Source organism: Hypanus sabinus, assembly GCF_030144855.1.
Source record: "Hypanus sabinus isolate sHypSab1 chromosome X2 unlocalized genomic scaffold, sHypSab1.hap1 SUPER_X2_unloc_25, whole genome shotgun sequence".
Classification (NCBI taxonomy): Eukaryota; Metazoa; Chordata; class Chondrichthyes; order Myliobatiformes; family Dasyatidae; genus Hypanus; species Hypanus sabinus.
Window position 1 is genome coordinate 202,932 of NW_026778996.1, and position 19,522 is coordinate 222,453.

Consider the following 19,522-nt stretch of genomic DNA (forward strand, 5'->3'; position numbering starts at 1 on the left):
ATCCATTAAAATCCCACACATGGTGAAGCATGGGCTCTCAGAAGGATGATGCGAATGAGGGAAAGGGAGTGAGGGAGAAAGGTACTGAGGAGGATAAGGGGAAACAGGGTTCGAAAACGACCCGATAACAGAACAAAGTTTGCAGTGGCAGAATGAAGGGAGAAGGGGGTGGGGGTGGCCGATCAGGATGAGCTCAACAACGCCACCTAATGGCTGGGTAGTCAACGACGTGGTTGGAATATCTACGTTCGCCCTGTTATGAATACTGGATCCACAAAGAAGTGATGCAATTCTGGACATGAAGTTTATTTTGACATTGATTGCCCACAACCCAGGTGGGTTGGGACTTGTCAGCATGTAACGATGGTCTATTGCCCCAAGAAGGTCAACTGTGTTACCTATAATATAATGCCCATGGTGCTGATGAAAAGCCACGACTTGAATCCAGAGTTACCCAGGGGGTCTCCAAGTTACATGTGCGTTCACCACATGGTTGGATGGTGCAGCTGGACCCCTTGCTGAAACTAAAGTAGGAATCCGCCCCATAAAATTTCTTGTAGATGATAATAAGGTAGATGGCGTTGTGGAAAGCTTGCTTCAAAGCTTGCGGAGAGATTTCGGTCAGTTAGAAGAGTGGGCTGAACGATGGCAGATGGAGTTTAATGCTGATAAGTGTGAGATCCTATATTTGGGTAGGAATAATCCAAATAGGACATAAATGATAAATGGCAGGACATTGAGGAATGCAGTAGAACCAAGGAATAATGGTGCATAGTTCGCTGAAGGTGGAATCTCATGTGGATCAGGTGGTGAAGAAAGCTGTTGGTATGCTGGCCTTTATAAATCAGAACATTGAGTAATGTTAAAATTGTGCAATGCATTAGTAAGGCCGAATTTGGAGCATTGTGTACAGTTCTGGTCTCCGAATTATAGGAAAGATATCAACAAAATAGACAGAGAACAGAGAATATTTACTAGAATGTTACCTGGGTTTCAGCACCTAATTTACACGGAAAGGTTGAACAAGTTACGTCTTTATTCTTTGGACCATAGAGGTTTGAGTGGGGACTTGATAGAGGTATTTAAAATTATGAGGGGGATAGATAGAGTTGACGAGGATAGGCTTTTTCCACTTAGAGTAGGGGAGATTAAAACAAGAGGACATGATTTGAGAGTTAAGAGACAAAAGTTTAAGGGTAACACTAGGGGGTATTTCTTTACTCAGAGAGTGGTAGCTGTGTGGAATGAGCTTCCAGTAGAAGTAGAAATAGTAGTGTATATATATATATACATATATATATATATATACATATGGTTCATAATGCAGGAGAGTCTCGAACCACCCTAGACATGGCTACATTCAATGCAACACATTGGGAAACAGAAGATGCAGTTACTATTGATGAATTTACGTGACACTCACGTGTGGGAGTACCGTTAAGATACATTCGAAACCTTGAGATTTTTTAATGTATTTAATCTTTTAATGTGTTCAATAGACCCTACATTATCCCAGAGTGCTTTGCTGTATGCTAAGTGAGGACGTGGCGGGAGGCGTGTGACTTTGGCTTCGAAAGACAAAAAATAAGATGATCGAAGTAAAAATGTTATTATGACCTGAAATCACTTTTGTGTTGAAAATGCATTTTTGTGTCAGGGCCCCACGCAGCTGTATCCACCCCCCCCCCCCACGTTTCTTTGTAACATGTGTGAAAATGCACTGTTTATTTTAAGTTTTGCAATTATTTTGTGGCACGAAACAGCTGTGGGAGTGGGGACAATGTTTCTGTTGCGTTTTTATTTGTTTTTGAGCATTTCGTGCGGAAGAGCAGTTGTTGATTTTTTTTCTTGGTTTCGAGGCTATATGGTGAAGAAGAATCACAGGATTGTGTACTGCATACATTTTCTGATAATAAAAATAATGAAATGAAGGAATGAAAGAATGATACAAACGGATTTTTATACTGTCTGGTGTGTGTGTGTGTGTGTGTGTGAGAGAGAGAGAGAGAGAGAGAGAGAGAGAGAGAGAGAGAGAGAGAGAGAGAGAGTGAGTGAGTTTCGTTGTGTTTCCTTATTTGTTTTCCATGTAATTGATATTAAAGACACCCGAATTCCACACTGGCAATGTGAAATCCTGGTTGAGCAGATGGAAATCCGTGCATCTGTATTCGGAGATAGATGCCTACATTTCAGGAGAATATTACTCGTTGGTGTACCGTTACGTTTGGGAATTTGAAATTAACTATTTTGTTAAGACTGGAATAATTTGAGAGCAATCCTAAAAATTGCTTAACTAACAAGATATTTTTCTTTTATAGAACAGAAAAGATGTTCAAGACTTTTGCCATCTTGGTTAGAGTCCCCCAAACACAAACTAATCCAAGAGTTCATACTCTCGAGGAGAATGATAACAGTAGGTGATTCAATACAATTTGACAAGCTACAATGACATAATTTACTTCAGTATTATGTTTCTCAAATGGCTCCATTGAAGTACATATTTAGAGTGGGAGAATATTGAATTGATAAGAAACCACTGAAGGTTCAGTCACCTTTGTTGGGACAAACTAATTCACATAAACAGTCCACACATTGCACTAGTTAATTATTCAATCGCAATCTGTCACCACGGGGATTGCATCTGCCTGACGTAATTGGTTTGTAAATAATTTTAAAACAGCTATTTTTAAATCTGTTATAATGTGTCCCTGTGGAGTCGCTAAATGGTATTAAAAACCGCAGGCATGGGCTGCCTTTACATTTCATTCCAAGAGATCGCCTGTAGGACAGTGCGGACAGGTCACTGGACAGAGAAAATGCCTGCATTGTTGGATAGGTACTGTAGTGTGGAGAAAATATTGTACGTGTTCATCGCCGTCATTGGAGTTCCTGGTGAGTGAGCAGAGCAATTCATGTTTGGTATTTCTGTGTGTTAACCATGTGAATCTGACAAGCTTCTAACTTGATGATCATTGTAGAAATATCCGTTAGAGATTTTGATCCTGTCAGTTCAACACTCTGACTTTTCATATTTAAGGACAAGCGGAACTAAACTCCTGTCTCTCATCAAACTCACGGGATCGACTCGAACGTTGTTCTTACCTTCAATGACACCTTGTCCGGAGTTGTCCCAGTGTGGGGTCAGGCAGCTCTCCCGCAAGCTGTGACTGGGATGGGTTTACATTGTAAAGTTCACTGTTTCTGAGTTATTGATCAGAGAGAACCCCTGGTCCTGTGTTTCATATCTCCCTGTGGAGTCTGTCACAGTCGGATCCCACTGCCTGTCGGTCAATAATTGGGTCTGATCATCTGAACCAGTGCCAACGGATCTGCTGACGAGAGTTATCGAATTGAACTGCGCTGTGGAATTAATCCATTAACGGAGCCGCTCAGCCTCAGGTTGCTCAGTTGTTCCTGCTTTCCTTCTGAGACGCGTCGTAAATTTTCACCAGGACACCTCTTCGTCCTGGAGAAAAGTCTCGGCCCAATACCAAAGTTTGTTCAATTCCATGTACAGAATGCTGCCTGACCTGCTGAGTCCCTCCAGTGTTTTGTGTGTGTTCCTCTCCTCTGCATGCCTTATCGGCCCCATCATTTACGAGTTTCCAGGGGCCAGGTCAGTCACGATTAAATCAGTGATACCGGCCAGGTCAGGGACAGGAATCGGGATCAGCACCGACCTATGTTGTTCATGAAGATCGCTTTTATCGCCGACGATTGTCCACACATTGTCTCATCTCCACACTGAAGAAGGCAGGTCAGAGACAGTGTGACCAGTGTCCCAGGTTAGGTTAGCAGCCGTGCACTGACTCCACAACGCCTGGTCTTCAGCTGAAACCCGATCCCTTGAGGAATGCGTTCAGTAATGCCCTCTGTCTGTTATCTCTCTCTCCCTCACTCTCTCTGCTCCCTCGCCCTCCCACCTCCCCTCTCCCTGTCTCCCTCCCCCTCACCCTCCTCTTCTCCCCCTTTCCCACACGCAGTGAATTTATTGGCGATTGTGATCCTGTCTCGGGGAAAGTGCGGCCTCTCTACCTGCACCACTCGCTACCTGGTGGCCATGGCAGCGGCGGATCTACTGACCATTTTCACCGCGGTCATTCTGGGGCGAATCAAATCCTATTACTTCAGGTGGAGTTTTCTGAGCATCACTCCTGTGTGCAGTGTTATCGATGTACTGAGCTTCACAGCCACACACTGTTCTGTCTGGTTCACCGTCGCTTTCACCTTTGACCGGTTTGTCGCCATTTGCTGTCAGAAGCTGAAAACAAAATATTGCACCGGGAAAACTGCGGCTGTGGTTCTAACAACAATCGGCGCACTGTTCTATCTGGAAAATGTTCCCCGATACTTCACACGGCAACCCGGGGTGATCATCGACAATGATCTGTGATCTCAGGGACAATGTTTTCACTGACCCCGGGTGGATAGGATATGACTGGGTCGATACGATTTTAGTTCCATTCCTCCCTTTCGCTGGGATCCTGCTGCTCAACGCTCTGACAGTCAGACACATTTTAGTGGCCAGTCGGGTCCGTAAGGGGCTGAAGGGTCAGAGCAAGGGGGAGAATCGCAGTGACCCGGAGATGGAGAGCAGGAGGAGGTCTGTGATTTTACTCTTCACCATCTCCGGCAGCTTCATCCTCCTGTGGATGACAAGGGTTGTAAACTTCATATATTATCAGGTCTCAGGGGAAGGATTCAGTTTCAATGATTCTGAATGGATCTTTATCTTCGTCGGGGTTTTGCTGAGTGATTTCAGCTGCTGCACCAACACGTTTATTTACGCGGTGACTCAGTCAAAATTCAGGGAACAGATAATTAGGACGGTGAAATATTCTGTCCCCTCGGTGCTTCATTTTATTAATAAAGCTGCGTCCTGAGCCCAAGCCGGACGCGACCACAATTTCTCCAGTCCGGAGGCAAACTTCTCACATTCACCGCCTGATCTCGCAGTTGTTATTCCGGGGCCGACTGTCCGACTGACCAGCAGGTCTGGGACATTAGGATAGTGTGTTTCTGGGGAGGGGCAAAGCACTGTCCTGGTCTCGCCAGATGTCAGTCAACGAACTACTCTGAAATGCCAGCCATCCATTGGTCTGGGAATATGTCCATTTATCCCTATTCCCGCCCTCCAACCTCACAGACCAACTTTCCCACAAGACAGCTGGTGTTCTAGTCTGATGCTGGTAGGATAATCACATGTCAAACACACCAGTTTCCGCCTTCCGCTTGATTGATTGGCTAACGTGCATATAAATAGGGCGGGTATTGGATACATTGTGGTTGGCACTCCAAATTAATCCACGTTCCCGCCACTAACTGGACGGGAATATGGTGTAGAGGATAGGGAAATAAAACCCTTGCTGCTTCTTTGTTCTAATGAAAACTGAATTACACTCCAAAAATCCTACAGATTGTACCACGTGAAGCCCAATAGAGAGAATCAAATTAAACTCATTCCCACGACTGAAATGAAAGATATCCGCCCCCAACGATTGTAATGAAATCTGTATTTCATTTCTGTCTACCTGATCACCTTCACCCTGAAATAGTGTGTTTTCAAGTGCTTCATAATGACAAGAACTACATGACCCAGTATGGAGTTTTCCAACACGACATAAGGAATAATTCGTTATCGTCGGGCTAATTCAGGTCGTATCAATATAATTCCTTCCCTTCTTGTTTTTACCCGGTTCTCCCATGAACGGAACACAGGTGTTCTCTAAAGGTGCCTCCCCTTGTGCCCAGTATCCCACTAGATTTACCATAAGCCCCTAATTCTTAACCCTGCAAACTTCTGATTTGCAAAGTGGAAGGTTTTTATCTACAGTTGAATCTTCAACAGCTTTTGCAGCGAAATAGTCAACCCGTTCATTCACACCCAATTCTGAATGGACGCCCAATCCAAGTGAACCACAACATTCGACAAATGAACCACAATTGCTCACATCCGCAAATCGGTGTGTACCCCGTATATGGCAAATTACATCAGCAAATTACTGTGCATCCCATATTGGCCGACGCATTCCGTAATCTGTGTACACCCCAAATCCATGTTCAACCCCAAATCTGTGTGCCCCTCCAAATGCGCAAGCAACCCGCAAATCAGTGTGAACACCCAAATCCGTGTGCACCCACAAATCTGCGCACATTCTGAAACAGGAGCGCACTCCATAATCATTTTGCACACCAACCAGGTGAAAGCTCCACATGCAGATCATCTAATCCCAAAGCATCATTTTCAAACAGTACACAAAACGGCTGACTCGATAATAAGCACTCGCACGCAACCCACAATTCTTGTGTAAATCCAAATCCGCTGGCGTACGCTGATCCCATATTCGACAACACAGACATAAGAGAGCACCACAAAATCTATGTGCAACCGTTGAAAGGACAAAGTACAGGGGTTATAAACGTATCGGAAATTAAAACCCGTCACAACTCCAAATCCGCAGTCTCCAAAAAATCTGTGAGAACACCGAAATCGGTAAACATCGCCATAAAGCCCGAAAGTAATGAAAATCTGTGCCAGCCCCAAATCAGTGCGCACCCCAAACACCTCACATGCATAATATCTTGTCTCAGAGCAAGAATCATTTCAAACAGTTTAGAAAATGGCTGTATCAACATTAAAAAAAAATCCCCAGCCACCCAGTTGTTTGTTTGCACCTCCAGATCGGCCGAAACCCCAAATCTGGATGCAACCTTAAATCCGTGTGCAGTCCTACCTCCGACAGCACAACCCTAAATCTGCGTGCACCCCCAAATCCAAATCCCCCCACCCAAAGCCGTGTGCCCTCCATAGTTGCCGACAAACCGCTAAATCTGGTCCCCAGGTATGTGCGCCCCCACATGTTCGGGAATACAGCCATGAACTCGTGCGCATCCCTAAACGCATGCGCACCACCAAGGACCACGATTGTCGTTCCAAATCAGTGCGCACAACAGACCTGCTGACAACCCCATATGTGCATGAGATTATCTCAGAACAAAAAATGAGTCGCATTGAAAATCTGCCTCGACGTAAAAACTCCGAACCCAGTCCAAAACCCGTGTGGAAATCTTGATGTGCAAGACCATCACGTGCTGCCACGTATGCACCCCGATATTTGAAAGCGGACATCACTAAATCCGCGTGTGTTCCCATGTTCGACAACGCACACTAAATCTGCGAACATGTGGGTGCGCACCCTCAAATATGTGCACATCACCAAGAGGGCACCACAAACCCGCTAAAAATCTGACACGCACATCAGAATGGTTTCAAGCAGTTCTCAGAATAGCCTCCACCACCTTCAAAAAGCTGTGTACATTCATTATCAACGTACAGGAAACAACCTTTATATTTGTTACTCAACCAAATCTACCGACACCCCTAAATTCATTTACATGCACGTCCTGAACTGGGGCTCTGCCAGCGAGATGTTTCCTGAGACGCCCGGGCAGAAAGGGGGCGCTTCACGCAAAAATTAGAGTTTCTAACATTGAGATAGTCTGTGAAGCCGATCTATTGACTTACATCCTGACCTTGGCAAAGTTGGATGCCAAAGTTCATCGTTGGTTCGTCGCATTGTCTGCCTATGATTTCAGCCTGATGTACCGGCCGGACGGCCGGAACATTGATCCAGTTGTTTTCTCCCATGTGTGCATGAAGGTCTGGAAATGGACTGAGAGTGGATGGGCGTTCCTGTGCCTGGATTCATCACGGGGCTGGTTTGAGCGGTGGGTCATTTGGGAACTTCTGGTTGCGCCATTCCACAAGCCTGACCACTCTGGATGCAAAGCAGTTCTCTGAGCTGCTTCCAGAGGGAGTGACCTCCGCTCAGCGAGATGACCCTTGTGTAATCACCGTTTGGTCGGCTGCTGCGGAAGCGGATATGGCCCAAGCTGAAATGATGAAACACCCTGCCGTATCTCTACTGCGGAGAGACTGGCCGAAACGGCAGTTGAGGAACCAGATTCTGTGCCGGGTCACGTCTGCTCCAGAAAGTTCTCCGCGTTCCCAGTTGATTCTGTCTGGGAAGTATCGAGGATTGTATTGAAGTCATTTGATGATAATTCAGGTTATTTGGGGGTTGAAAAGATCTAGGGATTGGATCGTTTCTACTGACCCCGAATGAAAACTGTGGTCGTAGAGAAATGTAAACCGCGCATTCGATGTATTCGGAGGAAGACGCTGCCCACAAGGCCCATTCCGTTATCTCATTTGCAGAGAGTGGGGCCATTTGTTCTGGTGTGTATGGATTTCCTATCAATAGAGTCTGGTTCCAGCAACACGGCGATCTTGGTTATTACTGAACACCACATCGGGTGTGCTCAAACCTTCCATACAAAGGATCAGAGGGCATCGACCATGGTCAGTGTTATGCTCATTCTGGCCGCCCCAGACGGATACATAGCGATTAAGGAGGTAGTAGCAAGATGGGGAATTACCCGAAGGAACAATGACAGTACCCTTCCCCTCAACGGAATCCTCGAGGCAAGATCCTCCATGATTGTCCTGATGGTCCCGGTGGAAGTGCTGGATGAGGGAAGTGTCCAGGATAAAGCAACTGGAAACGAAGGAACACTGGGCCCAGTCGACCCTTGTCCCGACGTTTCACATCTAGTAGCCGCCGGATGGTTGGCGATGATCCGGGAGGGTGTAGGGATTTCAGTCGGAGGACACAAGGGGCTGACGGAGAGTGGATTTAACTGGGAAACGTGCATAGATCTTGGTAGTTTAAGTCGGACCGCTGTGGGGTTGATGATACTTTAGACTTCTAAAGGTTCCAGGAAGCGAGGGGTGAGTTTCTTCTGCTCGATTTTGAGAGGGATGTCTATAGTCAGGCGTAGGAGTCCGGTATCGATCGGCAATCGTCCCATTGCGATCGGCTGATCTGGGCAGGGTCGTGCGTGTATCCTCCCAAATTCGCGGCACCTATAGATATGGGCCTGAACAGACGGCACCACGATCTGCTCTTCTTGCTCGGGGAACAGCGGGGGTTGGTGCCCAAGGGAGCACGCGAAGGGAGATATTCCGAAGGCAGCATTAACCAAAGAGTTGTGGGAGTACTCAACCCACGCGAGGTGGTCACTGCTGGTAGATGGGTTGTTGGTTTTTATACAACGTAGCGTCGCCTCCAAGTTTGACATGACCATGGTTCCTGCCTTGGACCAGCTTGTCATTGCACTCTTTCCTCCCACTTTGCCCAGAAAAGACCCAAGGCTTGAGCTTCAACACTCCGGCCTTCGGGATCTGCTCCACATTTGCCGTAATGGATTTTAGCTGGTCAAGGTTGTTGTGAGATGTGAGAATGTCACTGACGTATCTGTCGAGTTGGAGCACCTGCCGCTCCTCCTTCGTCCTCGGAGTCTCGCCAGAGGAATCTATGCAGGTGCACTTCCCGGTCTTCCAACCAAACCGAATTGTACATCTTTTTAATGTCACCCAGAGCAGCGTATATTCCTACCCCTAAATCCGAGTAGGACAGATCGAATCTGGTTGAGGACATCTGGACCTTTCATTAGCAGGTCGTTCAAGCTCACGCCTCTGAACGTTTGGCTGCTGTTCCACACGAGTCTCACTGGGGTCGTGACAGAGGGCGGGTTCGGAGCAATAAGGTGACTGGAACTGGCCCGTTCCAGTTGAACACCGTGTCCTCGGACAATTTCATTTCAACCCTTCGATCAACCATGTCGCGCACTTGAGCAGTGTTCGCAGCTTTCCACTCGGTTCTTTGGCTAGTTGCTTTTCCGTCCTGAGAAACGTAGCCTCGACTGTTCTTTTATTGTTTGGCAAGGAAGCTGGATCTTCTAACCAAGGATACCTGGCGTGCCAATGTGGTTCCTTGCTGTGGCGGTCACCTGTGACATAGGTGAGGCCTCTTTTTACAACTTCAGGATCCCTCTCTTCAGCAAGAGTCATTCATTCTTTTGCCGCCCGGCTGGCGGTTTCCGCAGCGGCAACCCCGGCATTTTGGCTCGCATGCTGCGCCAATACGATCCCACTTCCTCCACTCCAGGAAGTCCCGGTTGGTGGTTGAAGTACCTGACTCCTGGAGCTTGATGCCATCCTGTCTGTTTTGTGGAAGTTGCTCCGGGACTCTCCTGGTGAGCTCCTCGTACTGGACAGCTGCCGCTCTCATTGACCTTGCAAACTGTGACTTGGACATGGGGACCGACACAGACAGCTCCTCAAAGAGGTCAGGATGTGCTCCCCTGGCCATCTTCCCCAGGCGTCCGTCCCGCAGCACGAGGTCTCTAACAGCTCTGACTCTCTGAGACGCCAGCTGATCTTCTCTATGGCTTATGTGTAAATTTCTGCTGTTGCTTCGGAGTCACATGTTTGTGTACATTTGCAATGCTGTCTAGACATTAACAAACCGATTGCTGTGATTTGAGAGTGACCTTGGGAGTGATTTTTAGAAGGTACCGCTTTGTCTCGACCTGAATCTTCATCCCCGCAACCCCATGGACGACGAGAGTGATTTCCTCACTCCTGAGGTTCAGTCTACTTGCAGCCTTCTGGGTTGTATAATTGGCCAAGTCAATTAACGTCCCTATTTTTTGTCCAGCATTAGCTGTGACTTCGAGAAGCATCATATTCACCGGCATCTCTTACAATCCACTTTCCACCGGAAGGCCCGGCTTTTCTTTCACAGTGCGAAGGCTCTGGATGCGGTGTTTGAAAATACATCGCAACACTGTTTGGCCAATTCTATTGAAAGTTTACTGAAGAACTCATCCTGATCCTCTCCATATTTCTTCCTGCCTTTATCTTCCTCTGGACCGAAACTGCTCTTTTCCTGACCTGCTCTGCTTTTCTTTATGTCAGCATTGGGGCACAGATAGTAATGATGCTCGGGAGTACGCTCATCCTTGCAGTCTTGGTCTTTACACAGACAGGCGGGTTTATAGTATGAACAGTCATCATGAACCTTGATACACCTCTTGCATGCCGCCACCTTTCTTACAGCAGCCTCTTTTTCTGGTAGCTTTGGAGCTCGAAACCGTTTGCAAAAGTGGAGCTTCCTTTTGTGCTTTCCATCACCGCAGACGACACACCGTGCATGGTCGTCGCCCGACTTGGTAGACTTGGCTCAGCCCTGGTTTCTCTTCTACTCGGCTCTTCAACCCTCAGTGGCTCCAGCTGCTCATATACGCTCTCTTGCTCTTTGGGGAATTCCAAGAGACTGTCAAACCGATTATCTGGTGCCACAGCATTTCCCCTGTCAGCGACATAGACCAGCCATTCCTTTTTGAGAGTTTCTGGAAGTTTACTTTCAATTGAACTTGTCACCAGCGGATTTTTGATAGCATCCCTGTCTCCAAGGCCACTCAAGTCGTGAAGTGCCTTCTGCACAGTTTAAATTAATTCCATTATTTTCCGTGGCTGATAATTTCTGGCATTTTCTGTAACTCCTCCACAATTTCAACAGCAATGCACGTTCGATTCCCATAGCGGTTTTTGAGAACACGGAAGATGTCATCTGCAGTGTGATACGTAGAGAGGCGAAGGTCTCATCTGATTTGGTGGTCCAGACTGTCCGGTAGTTGAATCTTTATCACCTCTCTTGAACAGGTCGGCTCTCCCTGCCTCAGGAGTGCTTCCCAGTCCTTTCTCCATCTGTGAAAATCACGTTTTCTGCCAGTAAACTTGGAGAGGGCCGTCAGTTTCAGTCTGATGGCTGGCGTGGGAAAATTGGAGGAAAAGCCGTTGGTGTTAGTCTTTCAGCATCCTCCTTTCTCCTTTCTTTCTTGGAAACCAACTTGGGGATGTGGAGTTCGAGCCACTTTAGGCGACTCAGAAGTTGCTTCCGATCACCTGGCGGGATCCAGCATTTCCACCGACCATGCACCTCCTTCGCTGTCTGTACCAGTCGTTGCAGGTGGTTAAGCATGAAGTCATACGCCTCCTGGTGGCCATCGGGTTGTACAGCAGCGACGTTTTCACATTCATCCTCTGCTGCTTGTAGTGCTGTGAACATTTCAACATTTCCAAAGTTGTTCCAAAGAGTCTCCTGGATTAGGCTTCTGACCTCCTTCCGTTTCAACTCACATTCATTTGCCGTCTTTGCCAGGTCGGCTTTTTGCTGTTCAGTTAACACGGCTACTTTCTCTGCGTTCAGCTCCGCCTCCCGTTCCGCAATGAAACCGGCCCCCACATCATCATTGGCTTCCATGACTTTCTCGGCTTCTGCTGTGAGTTTATTGAAACTGACTCCGAGATTCTCTTCAGACATGTTTTGATGGGCCCTGGTAATACTGTTGGCCAGACGAGAAAATAATCATTTTGCTGTCGTTCGCTTTACCTTGAGTTGATCAACTGATTTCCCAATAGCTTGATCAGCCATGTTTGATTCCGCCTGCAGGCTGTTCACAGTTGAAAGGGCAAGTACAACTTTTTAATGGCGCTTTGATGTTGTTTTATCTCAACTTGATTTTCTTCCTTCTTAAGGATTCCAAGTTATTGCTCCTACTGCTCCAGCTCAAGTCTCCCAGATTTCCGTTTCCTGTCCTCCAGTTTCCCGGTCAAAAAGTTTTTTTTTCCTACTGTCAAGCAGCATTTTCACTGTAAAGCAGTGTTTTCACCGTCAACACGCACAAAACGCTGGTGGAACGCAGCAGGCCAGGCAGCATCTATAAGGAGAAGCGCTTAGTGGTCCAGAGCTTAGTGTTGCTTAAATTTCCAGCATCTGCAGATTTCCTCGTGTTTGCCTTTTCACTGTCAACCAGTTTTTCACTGTCAAGTCGGAGTTCTTGTTCTGTTGTTTGAACATGTGCAGCCTCCCCACTTGAAAGAGATTGAATGCGCCTACCTGAAGGTTTTTAACCGGATTCCACTCAATGACCAAACAACTTTTCCTTATATTTTTCGCAACTGCGGCAGTTAGTTCCGTTAGTTCTTAGTCATAAGTCATAAAAAATGTCATAAGTAATCAGTCATAAGTTTTCATTAGGTTCAGGTTAAGGTTGAGGTGAAAAACTGGCTGCCTCTCGGATTTTGTAGACGAATTCGGACCTGCACCTCGGTTTCTCTACTGAACCGTTATGGCCTCCGACCGGGCGAACTCTCTCGAAGGTTCGCGAGCTCTTAAGCCCCACGTCATCTCCAAGAAGCGCCTGCGCGCGATGGGCCCCGTGTCGGAGTTAACTCAAACGCAGTGACAGCGGTGCTCTTTTCCATGAAACGGTCTCCAGTTATTTAAAGTTCGGCATCTTACCGCAGATTCCAACGCTGCTCTCGGACTGCCGGCGTGATGATGCAAACTGATACCAAACTGTTTCAGGCAGTAGGTTCTGTCTGGTCTATCAGTAAATTCTTGTTCTTGCTTTTAACCATATAAATATTATTTTCTTTTGCCTCTAGGTCCCAATGCTTTCTAGAAACTCAAGTTTGACTTGACACTCACCTTACTCCCCACCGCTCCGCCATCTCACCACAAGTCATAGGAACTGAAATACTCATTCCGTCCATTGAGTCTTCTCCACCATTCGATCACGACTATTGGATTATCCCTCTAAACCCCATTCTGCTGCCTTTGCCCCGTCACCTTTGACACTCTTATTAATCAACAACGCACCATTTATTTACTTAAAGCCTATTACTCCGCTGGGTTTAGGACAGCAATGCAGAGGTTCACCAGGATGTTGTCTGGATTAGAGGCATGAGCTGCTGTGTAAGGAGAGTTCGGACAAACTTGGGCTGTTTTCTCTGCTGTGAAGGCGGCTCAGGATGAGCTGAGAGAGCTTGATCAGATTACCAGAGGTATAGACAGAGTAGAGAGCTGCCACTTTTAACCTTCTGCGTCCAAATGTCCAATAGCAGAGATCAAGCATTTAGAGAGTTTGCAGAAGAGGTTCACCAGGATGTTGTCTGGATTAGAGGCATGAGCTACTGTGTAAGGAGAGTTCGGACAAACTTGGGCTGCTTCTTTGACGTGGAGGAGGCTCAGGGTGCCCTGACACGGCTTGATAAGATTAAAAGAGATATAGATAGAGTAGATAGCTGCCATTTTAAATCTTCGGGTCAAAATACCTAATACCAGACAGCATGCATTTAGGTAGATGAGGGGCCTGTGGAATTTATTGCCACTGACGGCACAGTTGCCAAGTGATTATTTAAAGCAGAGGTTGATCAGTAAAGGCATCAAAGGTCATGGGGAGAGGGCAGGGAATGGGGTTGAGAAGGGAAATAAAAGACACACGGGCAGACTCATTTAGGGGCTCTTGTCTGGCACGGAGCAGTGGGGCTGAACACCGGTTCGTTTTCCACTCTCGGACCTTCACTGAGACCATTTCCCATCAGTACATGTTTTACCAACAGTACATTTCAATGTTCAAGTTCAATGTAAATTTATTATCAAAATGTGTTAAGCAGATGTTATCGAACAATTCCTTTTCTTGTTGGCAAGGTGACTCAATGCTCACCCCCAATCTTGGGGAGGGAATGGGACCAATTCCAGAGGGGAGGGTTGGGTGAGTGTGGGACTTTGTGAAGGAGTCCGAACTCCATCCTCCTCATTCCCCTTCCCCTTCTCACTCCCCTCCCTCCCCACTCCACTGATGTGTTTGTGAGAGAGACAGAGAGACCTGTGTGCCCAGTCACATTCCGTTAGTGATGTGCTGTCCCTACCTACACACTCTCACTCCTCTGTACACAGCAATCTTCACAAGCTCAAATGATCCAAAAATCTTATCCCCTCCCTCCTGCACCAACTCTTTAGCCACATGTTAAACTGTATAATCTTCTGATCCCTGCCACATCACACGGACAGCAGTCCTGAGATCACAGGCCTGGAGGAGCTGTCCTTTCAATTAGCACCTCACTCCCTGAACTCCCTTAACTTAACCTTGTTACTCTACCAGCCCATATCATTGTTACCCACATGGACCACGACCTTCACTGTTCACCCTCCTGGGGAATGCTGAGCACTCAACCTGAGATGACCCAGATGCCAGCATGCAGGAGGGAATTTCATTCTCATTTCATTCATCCTGGAATTTCATTCTCACCTACAGAACATCCTGTCAGTTCCCTGAGCTAACAAGCCACGTAACAACACAGCTCACCTCTTCTCCTCCCTGCCCTTCTCAGTCTCAGAGCCATGCTCAGTGCCAGAGACCCTATTGCTGTGACTTTTCTTTGCCATGTCATCCCACCATCCCCGACTGTACCTAAAGTGATACCTGTGTTGTTCAGAGGGATGGGCACAGGGGGAAACAGAGAGTCCAGTTTCTTCCTCACTGTCACCCAGTTCCCTGTGCCGTGCACCTTGGGTGCAAATACCTCTCAAATGTCCTACCTATCACCCCTTCAGCCTCCTGAATGATCTGGAGTTCATCCAGTTCCAGCTGCAACTCCGTAATGTGGATTGTTCAGAGCTGAAGCTGGATGCCTTTCTCACAGGTGTAGTTATCAGGGACACAGCAGGGTCCTCTGCCTTCCCACATCCCAGAAAGCAGCTTTCCACCACCCCGCCTGTCATCTCCACTGTATCAACTGAGAAAATGTAAAGAAGGGGCAAAAAAAATTCTACATCCATCATGATTTTGCCTTCTTTGACTGACTGCTCTCCCCACTGAAACCTCAAAGAATTAAAGCCTCAAAGTCTCCGCTCCAACTCTGTCCACTCCAACAGTGACAGCTCCATTTGCTCCAGCTAATGAAGGTTTTCTTGATAATCCATCCTGACTGTGGAGTGGCCACCGCTGAAAGCTCAAAAATAACCTGCCCTGAACCACTGCCTTTAATACTCCATTGGTGAACCTGAGTGAATTACGTCCTCTGAAGCTTATGATCTCTCAGATTCACGTTGGGTCAAAGCTTGATACGGTGACACAAGGATGAATGACTGATTGAAACCCATCCCAGTCAGAGCAGGTGACCACCCTCACCACAGTGTGAACCCACCACTGTCTCTGCAGTGTGGATCAGTGTGTGAATGCCTTCCCACAGTCTGAGCAGGTGACCACCCTCACCACAGTGTGAACCCACCACTGTCTCTGCAGTGTGGATCAGTGTGTGAATGCCTTCCCACAGTCTGAGCAGGTGACCACCCTCCCCACAGTGTGAACCCACCACTGTCTCTGCAGTGTGGATCAGTGTGTGAATGCCTTCCCACAGTCTGAGCAGGTGATCACACTCACCCCAGTGTGAACCCACCACTGTCTCTGCAGTGTGGATCAGTGTGTGAATGCCTTCCCACACTGAGCAGTTGATGTTCAGTCAGTTGAGATATCTGAGCGAATTCATTCCCACAATCAGAACAGGTGACTGGCATCGCCCAGTGTGAACTCGCTGATGGACTTTCAAGCCTGATGACCGACTGAATCCCTTTCCACAATCTAAGCAGGTGAACGGTTTCTCCCCAGTGTGAATTCGGCTGTGCCTCACCAGGTTGGATGACGCAGTGAACCCCTTCCCACATTCACAGCACGTGAACGGCTTCTCCCCAGTGTGAATTCGGCAGTGCTTCACAAGGTGGGATGAGTCAGTGAATCCCTTCCCACATTCAGAGCATGTGAATGGCTTCTCCCCAGTGTGAATACGGCAGTCCTTCACAAGGGAGTATGAATCAGTGAATCCCTTCCCACATTCAGTGCAGCTGAACGGTTTCTCCCCAGTGTGGATTCGCTGATGTACTTTCAGATGAGATGACTGGGTGAACCCCTTGCCACATTGAAAGCAGCTGAACGGTTTCTCCCCAGTGTGAACTCGCTGATGTTCAGTCAGTTGAGATGACCGAGCAAATCCTTTCCCACATTCAGAGCAAGTGACCGGCCTCTCCCCAGTGTGAACTCGGTAGTGTCTCACAAGTTTGGATGAGTCACTGAATCCCTTCCCACATTCAGAGCAAGTGAATGGCCTCTCCCCGGTGTGAACTCGCTGGTGTCTCTGTAGTGTGGATGAACGAGTGAATCCCTTCCCACAGTCTAAGCAGGTGAACGACATCTTTTCAGTGTGAACTCACTGGTGTTCATTCAGTTGAGATGATTCAGTGAATCCTTTCGCACACAGAGCAGGTGATTGGCCTCTCCCCGTTATGAACTTGCTGGTGTCACTGTGGCATGGTTTAGTGTGTGAATACCTTCCCACCATGTAAACAGGTTACTGTCTTCTCACTGGGGAATTTTCAGATGTATATTTAGCACCGACGACAGAATGAATTGCTTCCTGCTGTCAGAACAGGTGGAGCATCTCACTGTGGTGTGAACTTGCTGATGTATCTTCAGGCTGGTTGACTGAGTAGTTCCCCTCCCTCACACAGAGCAGGTGAATGGCCTCTCCCCACAGTGAACACACTGGCGTGTCTGTGGGTAGGCTGTGAGTGAATCCCCTCCCTCACACAGAGCAGGTGAATGGCCTCTCCTCACTGTGAACTCACTGGCGTGTCTGTGGGTAGGCTGTGAGTGAATCCCTTCCCACACTGAGAGAAGGAGAATGATATCTCACTGCGATCAATCATCTGGCAATTCAGACAGTCAGATGTTTGAATCCCTTGTACAATCAATGCAGTTGAAGAACTGATCTCCAGTGAGCAAATGCTGGTGTGTTCTCAGCTCCCGGTTCCAGTGGATAACACTGAGTTACAACAGAAAACTTCATTTCAGACACAAAACACATTTCCAGCTGGGATGAGATAATTCTTCATCTCCAAGGATTGACAATAGATGTGTCGGTCTTGCAAAGAAAATATTTGGCCAATCCTTATATATCCGTAAATAGACAGCCCATCCACAAGTGTTCTGCCATTTCAAACCTGTAAAAATATTTGAAAGGACATCAATAGGTGAAGGACAGTTTTTCAGGTGAGATTTTAGTCTGTGGTGAGAACATAAGAAAAAGGAGCAGGAGAACATCATCTGGCTCGTCTCCACCAACCTGCCTTTTCCCCATCGCCCTTCATTCCCCTTCTTTGCAAACATCTATCCAACCTCGTCTCAAATGCATTTACTGAGGTAGCCTCCACTGCTTCATTGGGCAGAGAAATCTATAGATTCCCAACTCTTGGGGGAAATCTTCATCTCCATCCCAAATGCCCCGAAAGTTAAAGTGATGTCCTCTAGTTCTACTCTCAACTACCAACTTTTCTACCTCTACCTTAACTATCTGAATCATAATTTTGCATGTTTCTATAAGATCATCTCTCAATGTGAGCTCTGGCATCACAATATCACCCAGTTCATCTCATGTTGAGATATACCACAGATGACTGTGGGAAGCAGATGGAGTTCAACCTGGTGGTTCATTTCGGTAGGTCCAATTTGAAGACAGAATACAATATTAATGATAGGACTCTTGGCAGTTTGGAGGAGCAGCGAGATCGTGGGATCTGTGTCAATAGTTCATGCAAAGCTGCTACGCAGCTGGACAATGTTTTTAAGAAGGCCTTCATCAGCCATGGGACTGAATTCAAAAGTGGTGAGGTACTACTACAGATATAAAAGGCCTTCATTAGGCCCTACTTTTAGCACTGTGTTCAATTCTGATTACCTCACTACAGGAAAAAACACTCTAAATAGGGTGCAGAGGAGTTTGACAAGGATGTTGCTTGGATTGGAGAGCATGCCTTACAGGAGTAGGCTGAGTAAACTTTGGAGCGATGGAAGATGAGAGGTGACCTGAGAGAGTTGTATAAGATGATGAGAGGCATTGATCGTGTGGATAGCCAGAGGTTTCTTCCCAGGGCTGAACTAGCCAACATGCGGGGGCATAGTTTTAAGGTGCTTGGAAGTAGGTACAAGGGGGATACCAGAGGTCAGTTTTTCACACAGAGAGTGGCAGGTACATGGAATGCACTGCCAGCGACGGTGGTAAAGGTGGATACAATCAGGGTCTTTTCAGACACTGTTCGGTAGGTACGTGGAATGCACTGCCAGCGACGGTGGTAAAGGTGGATACAATCAGGGTCTTTTCAGACACTGTTCGGTAGGTACGTGGAATGCACTGCCAGCGACGGTGGTAAAGGTGGGTACAATCAGGGTCTTTTCAGACACTGTTCGATCGGTACGTGGAATGCACTGCCAGCGACGGTGGTAAAGGTGGGTACAATCAGGGTCTTTTCAGACTCTGTTCGGTAGGTACGTGGAATGCACTGCCAGCGACGGTGGTAAAGGTGGGTACAATCAGGGTCTTTTCAGAAACTGTTCGGTAGGTACGTGGAATGCACTGCCAGCGACGGTGGTAAAGGTGGGTACAATCAGGGTCTTTTCAGACACTGTTCAGTAGGTACGTGGAAGGCACTGCCAGCGACGGTGGTAAAGGTGGGTACAATCAGGGTCTTTTCAGAGACTGTTCGGTAGGTACGTGGAATGCACTGCCAGCGACGGTGGTAAAGGTGGGTACAATCAGGGTCTTTTCAGACACGGTTCGGTAGGTATGTGGAATGCACTGCCAGTGACGGTGGTAAAGGTGGGTACAATCAGGGTCTTTTCAGACACTGTTCGGTAGGTACGTGGAATGCACTGCCAGTGACGGTGGTAAAGGTGGGTACAATCAGGGTCTTTTCAGACACTGTTCGGTAGGTACGTG

The 19,522-nt window shown here is 47.3% G+C and overlaps 2 protein-coding genes across 3 annotated transcripts in view; one reads left to right on the top strand and one right to left on the bottom strand.

Annotated features, from left to right (window-relative positions):
- The first annotated feature begins 1,718 nt into the window (after positions 1-1,718).
- On the top strand, positions 1,719-5,887 carry LOC132385824 (probable G-protein coupled receptor 139). Its single transcript, XM_059958047.1, has 2 exons — positions 1,719-2,413; positions 3,984-5,887. The coding sequence occupies exons 1-2, from the start codon at positions 2,329-2,331 to the stop codon at positions 4,391-4,393; spliced, it is 495 nt and encodes a 164-aa protein (XP_059814030.1). The 5' UTR covers positions 1,719-2,328; the 3' UTR covers positions 4,394-5,887.
- Positions 5,888-14,326: 8,439 nt separating this feature from the next.
- LOC132385828 (gastrula zinc finger protein XlCGF8.2DB-like) overlaps positions 14,327-19,522 on the bottom strand; it is a 174,753-nt gene continuing 169,557 nt past the window's right edge. For both annotated transcript variants that reach the window (XM_059958054.1, XM_059958053.1), the window contains exon 2: positions 14,327-17,750. In XM_059958054.1, coding sequence (XP_059814037.1) covers positions 16,217-16,942 — 726 coding nt within the window. In that variant the 5' untranslated portion in view covers positions 16,943-17,750 and the 3' untranslated portion in view covers positions 14,327-16,216. The remainder of the gene's footprint in view (positions 17,751-19,522) is intronic.

Bases quoted from the DNA above. Each gene is read 5' to 3' on its own strand.
- LOC132385824 (XM_059958047.1), top strand. From the start codon at position 2,329: ATGTTCAAGACTTTTGCCATCTTGGTTAGAGTCCCCCAAACACAAACT. The intron at 2,414-3,983 runs GTAGGTGATTCA...TCCCACACGCAG, and splicing joins TCTCGAGGAGAATGATAACA to TGAATTTATTGGCGATTGTG.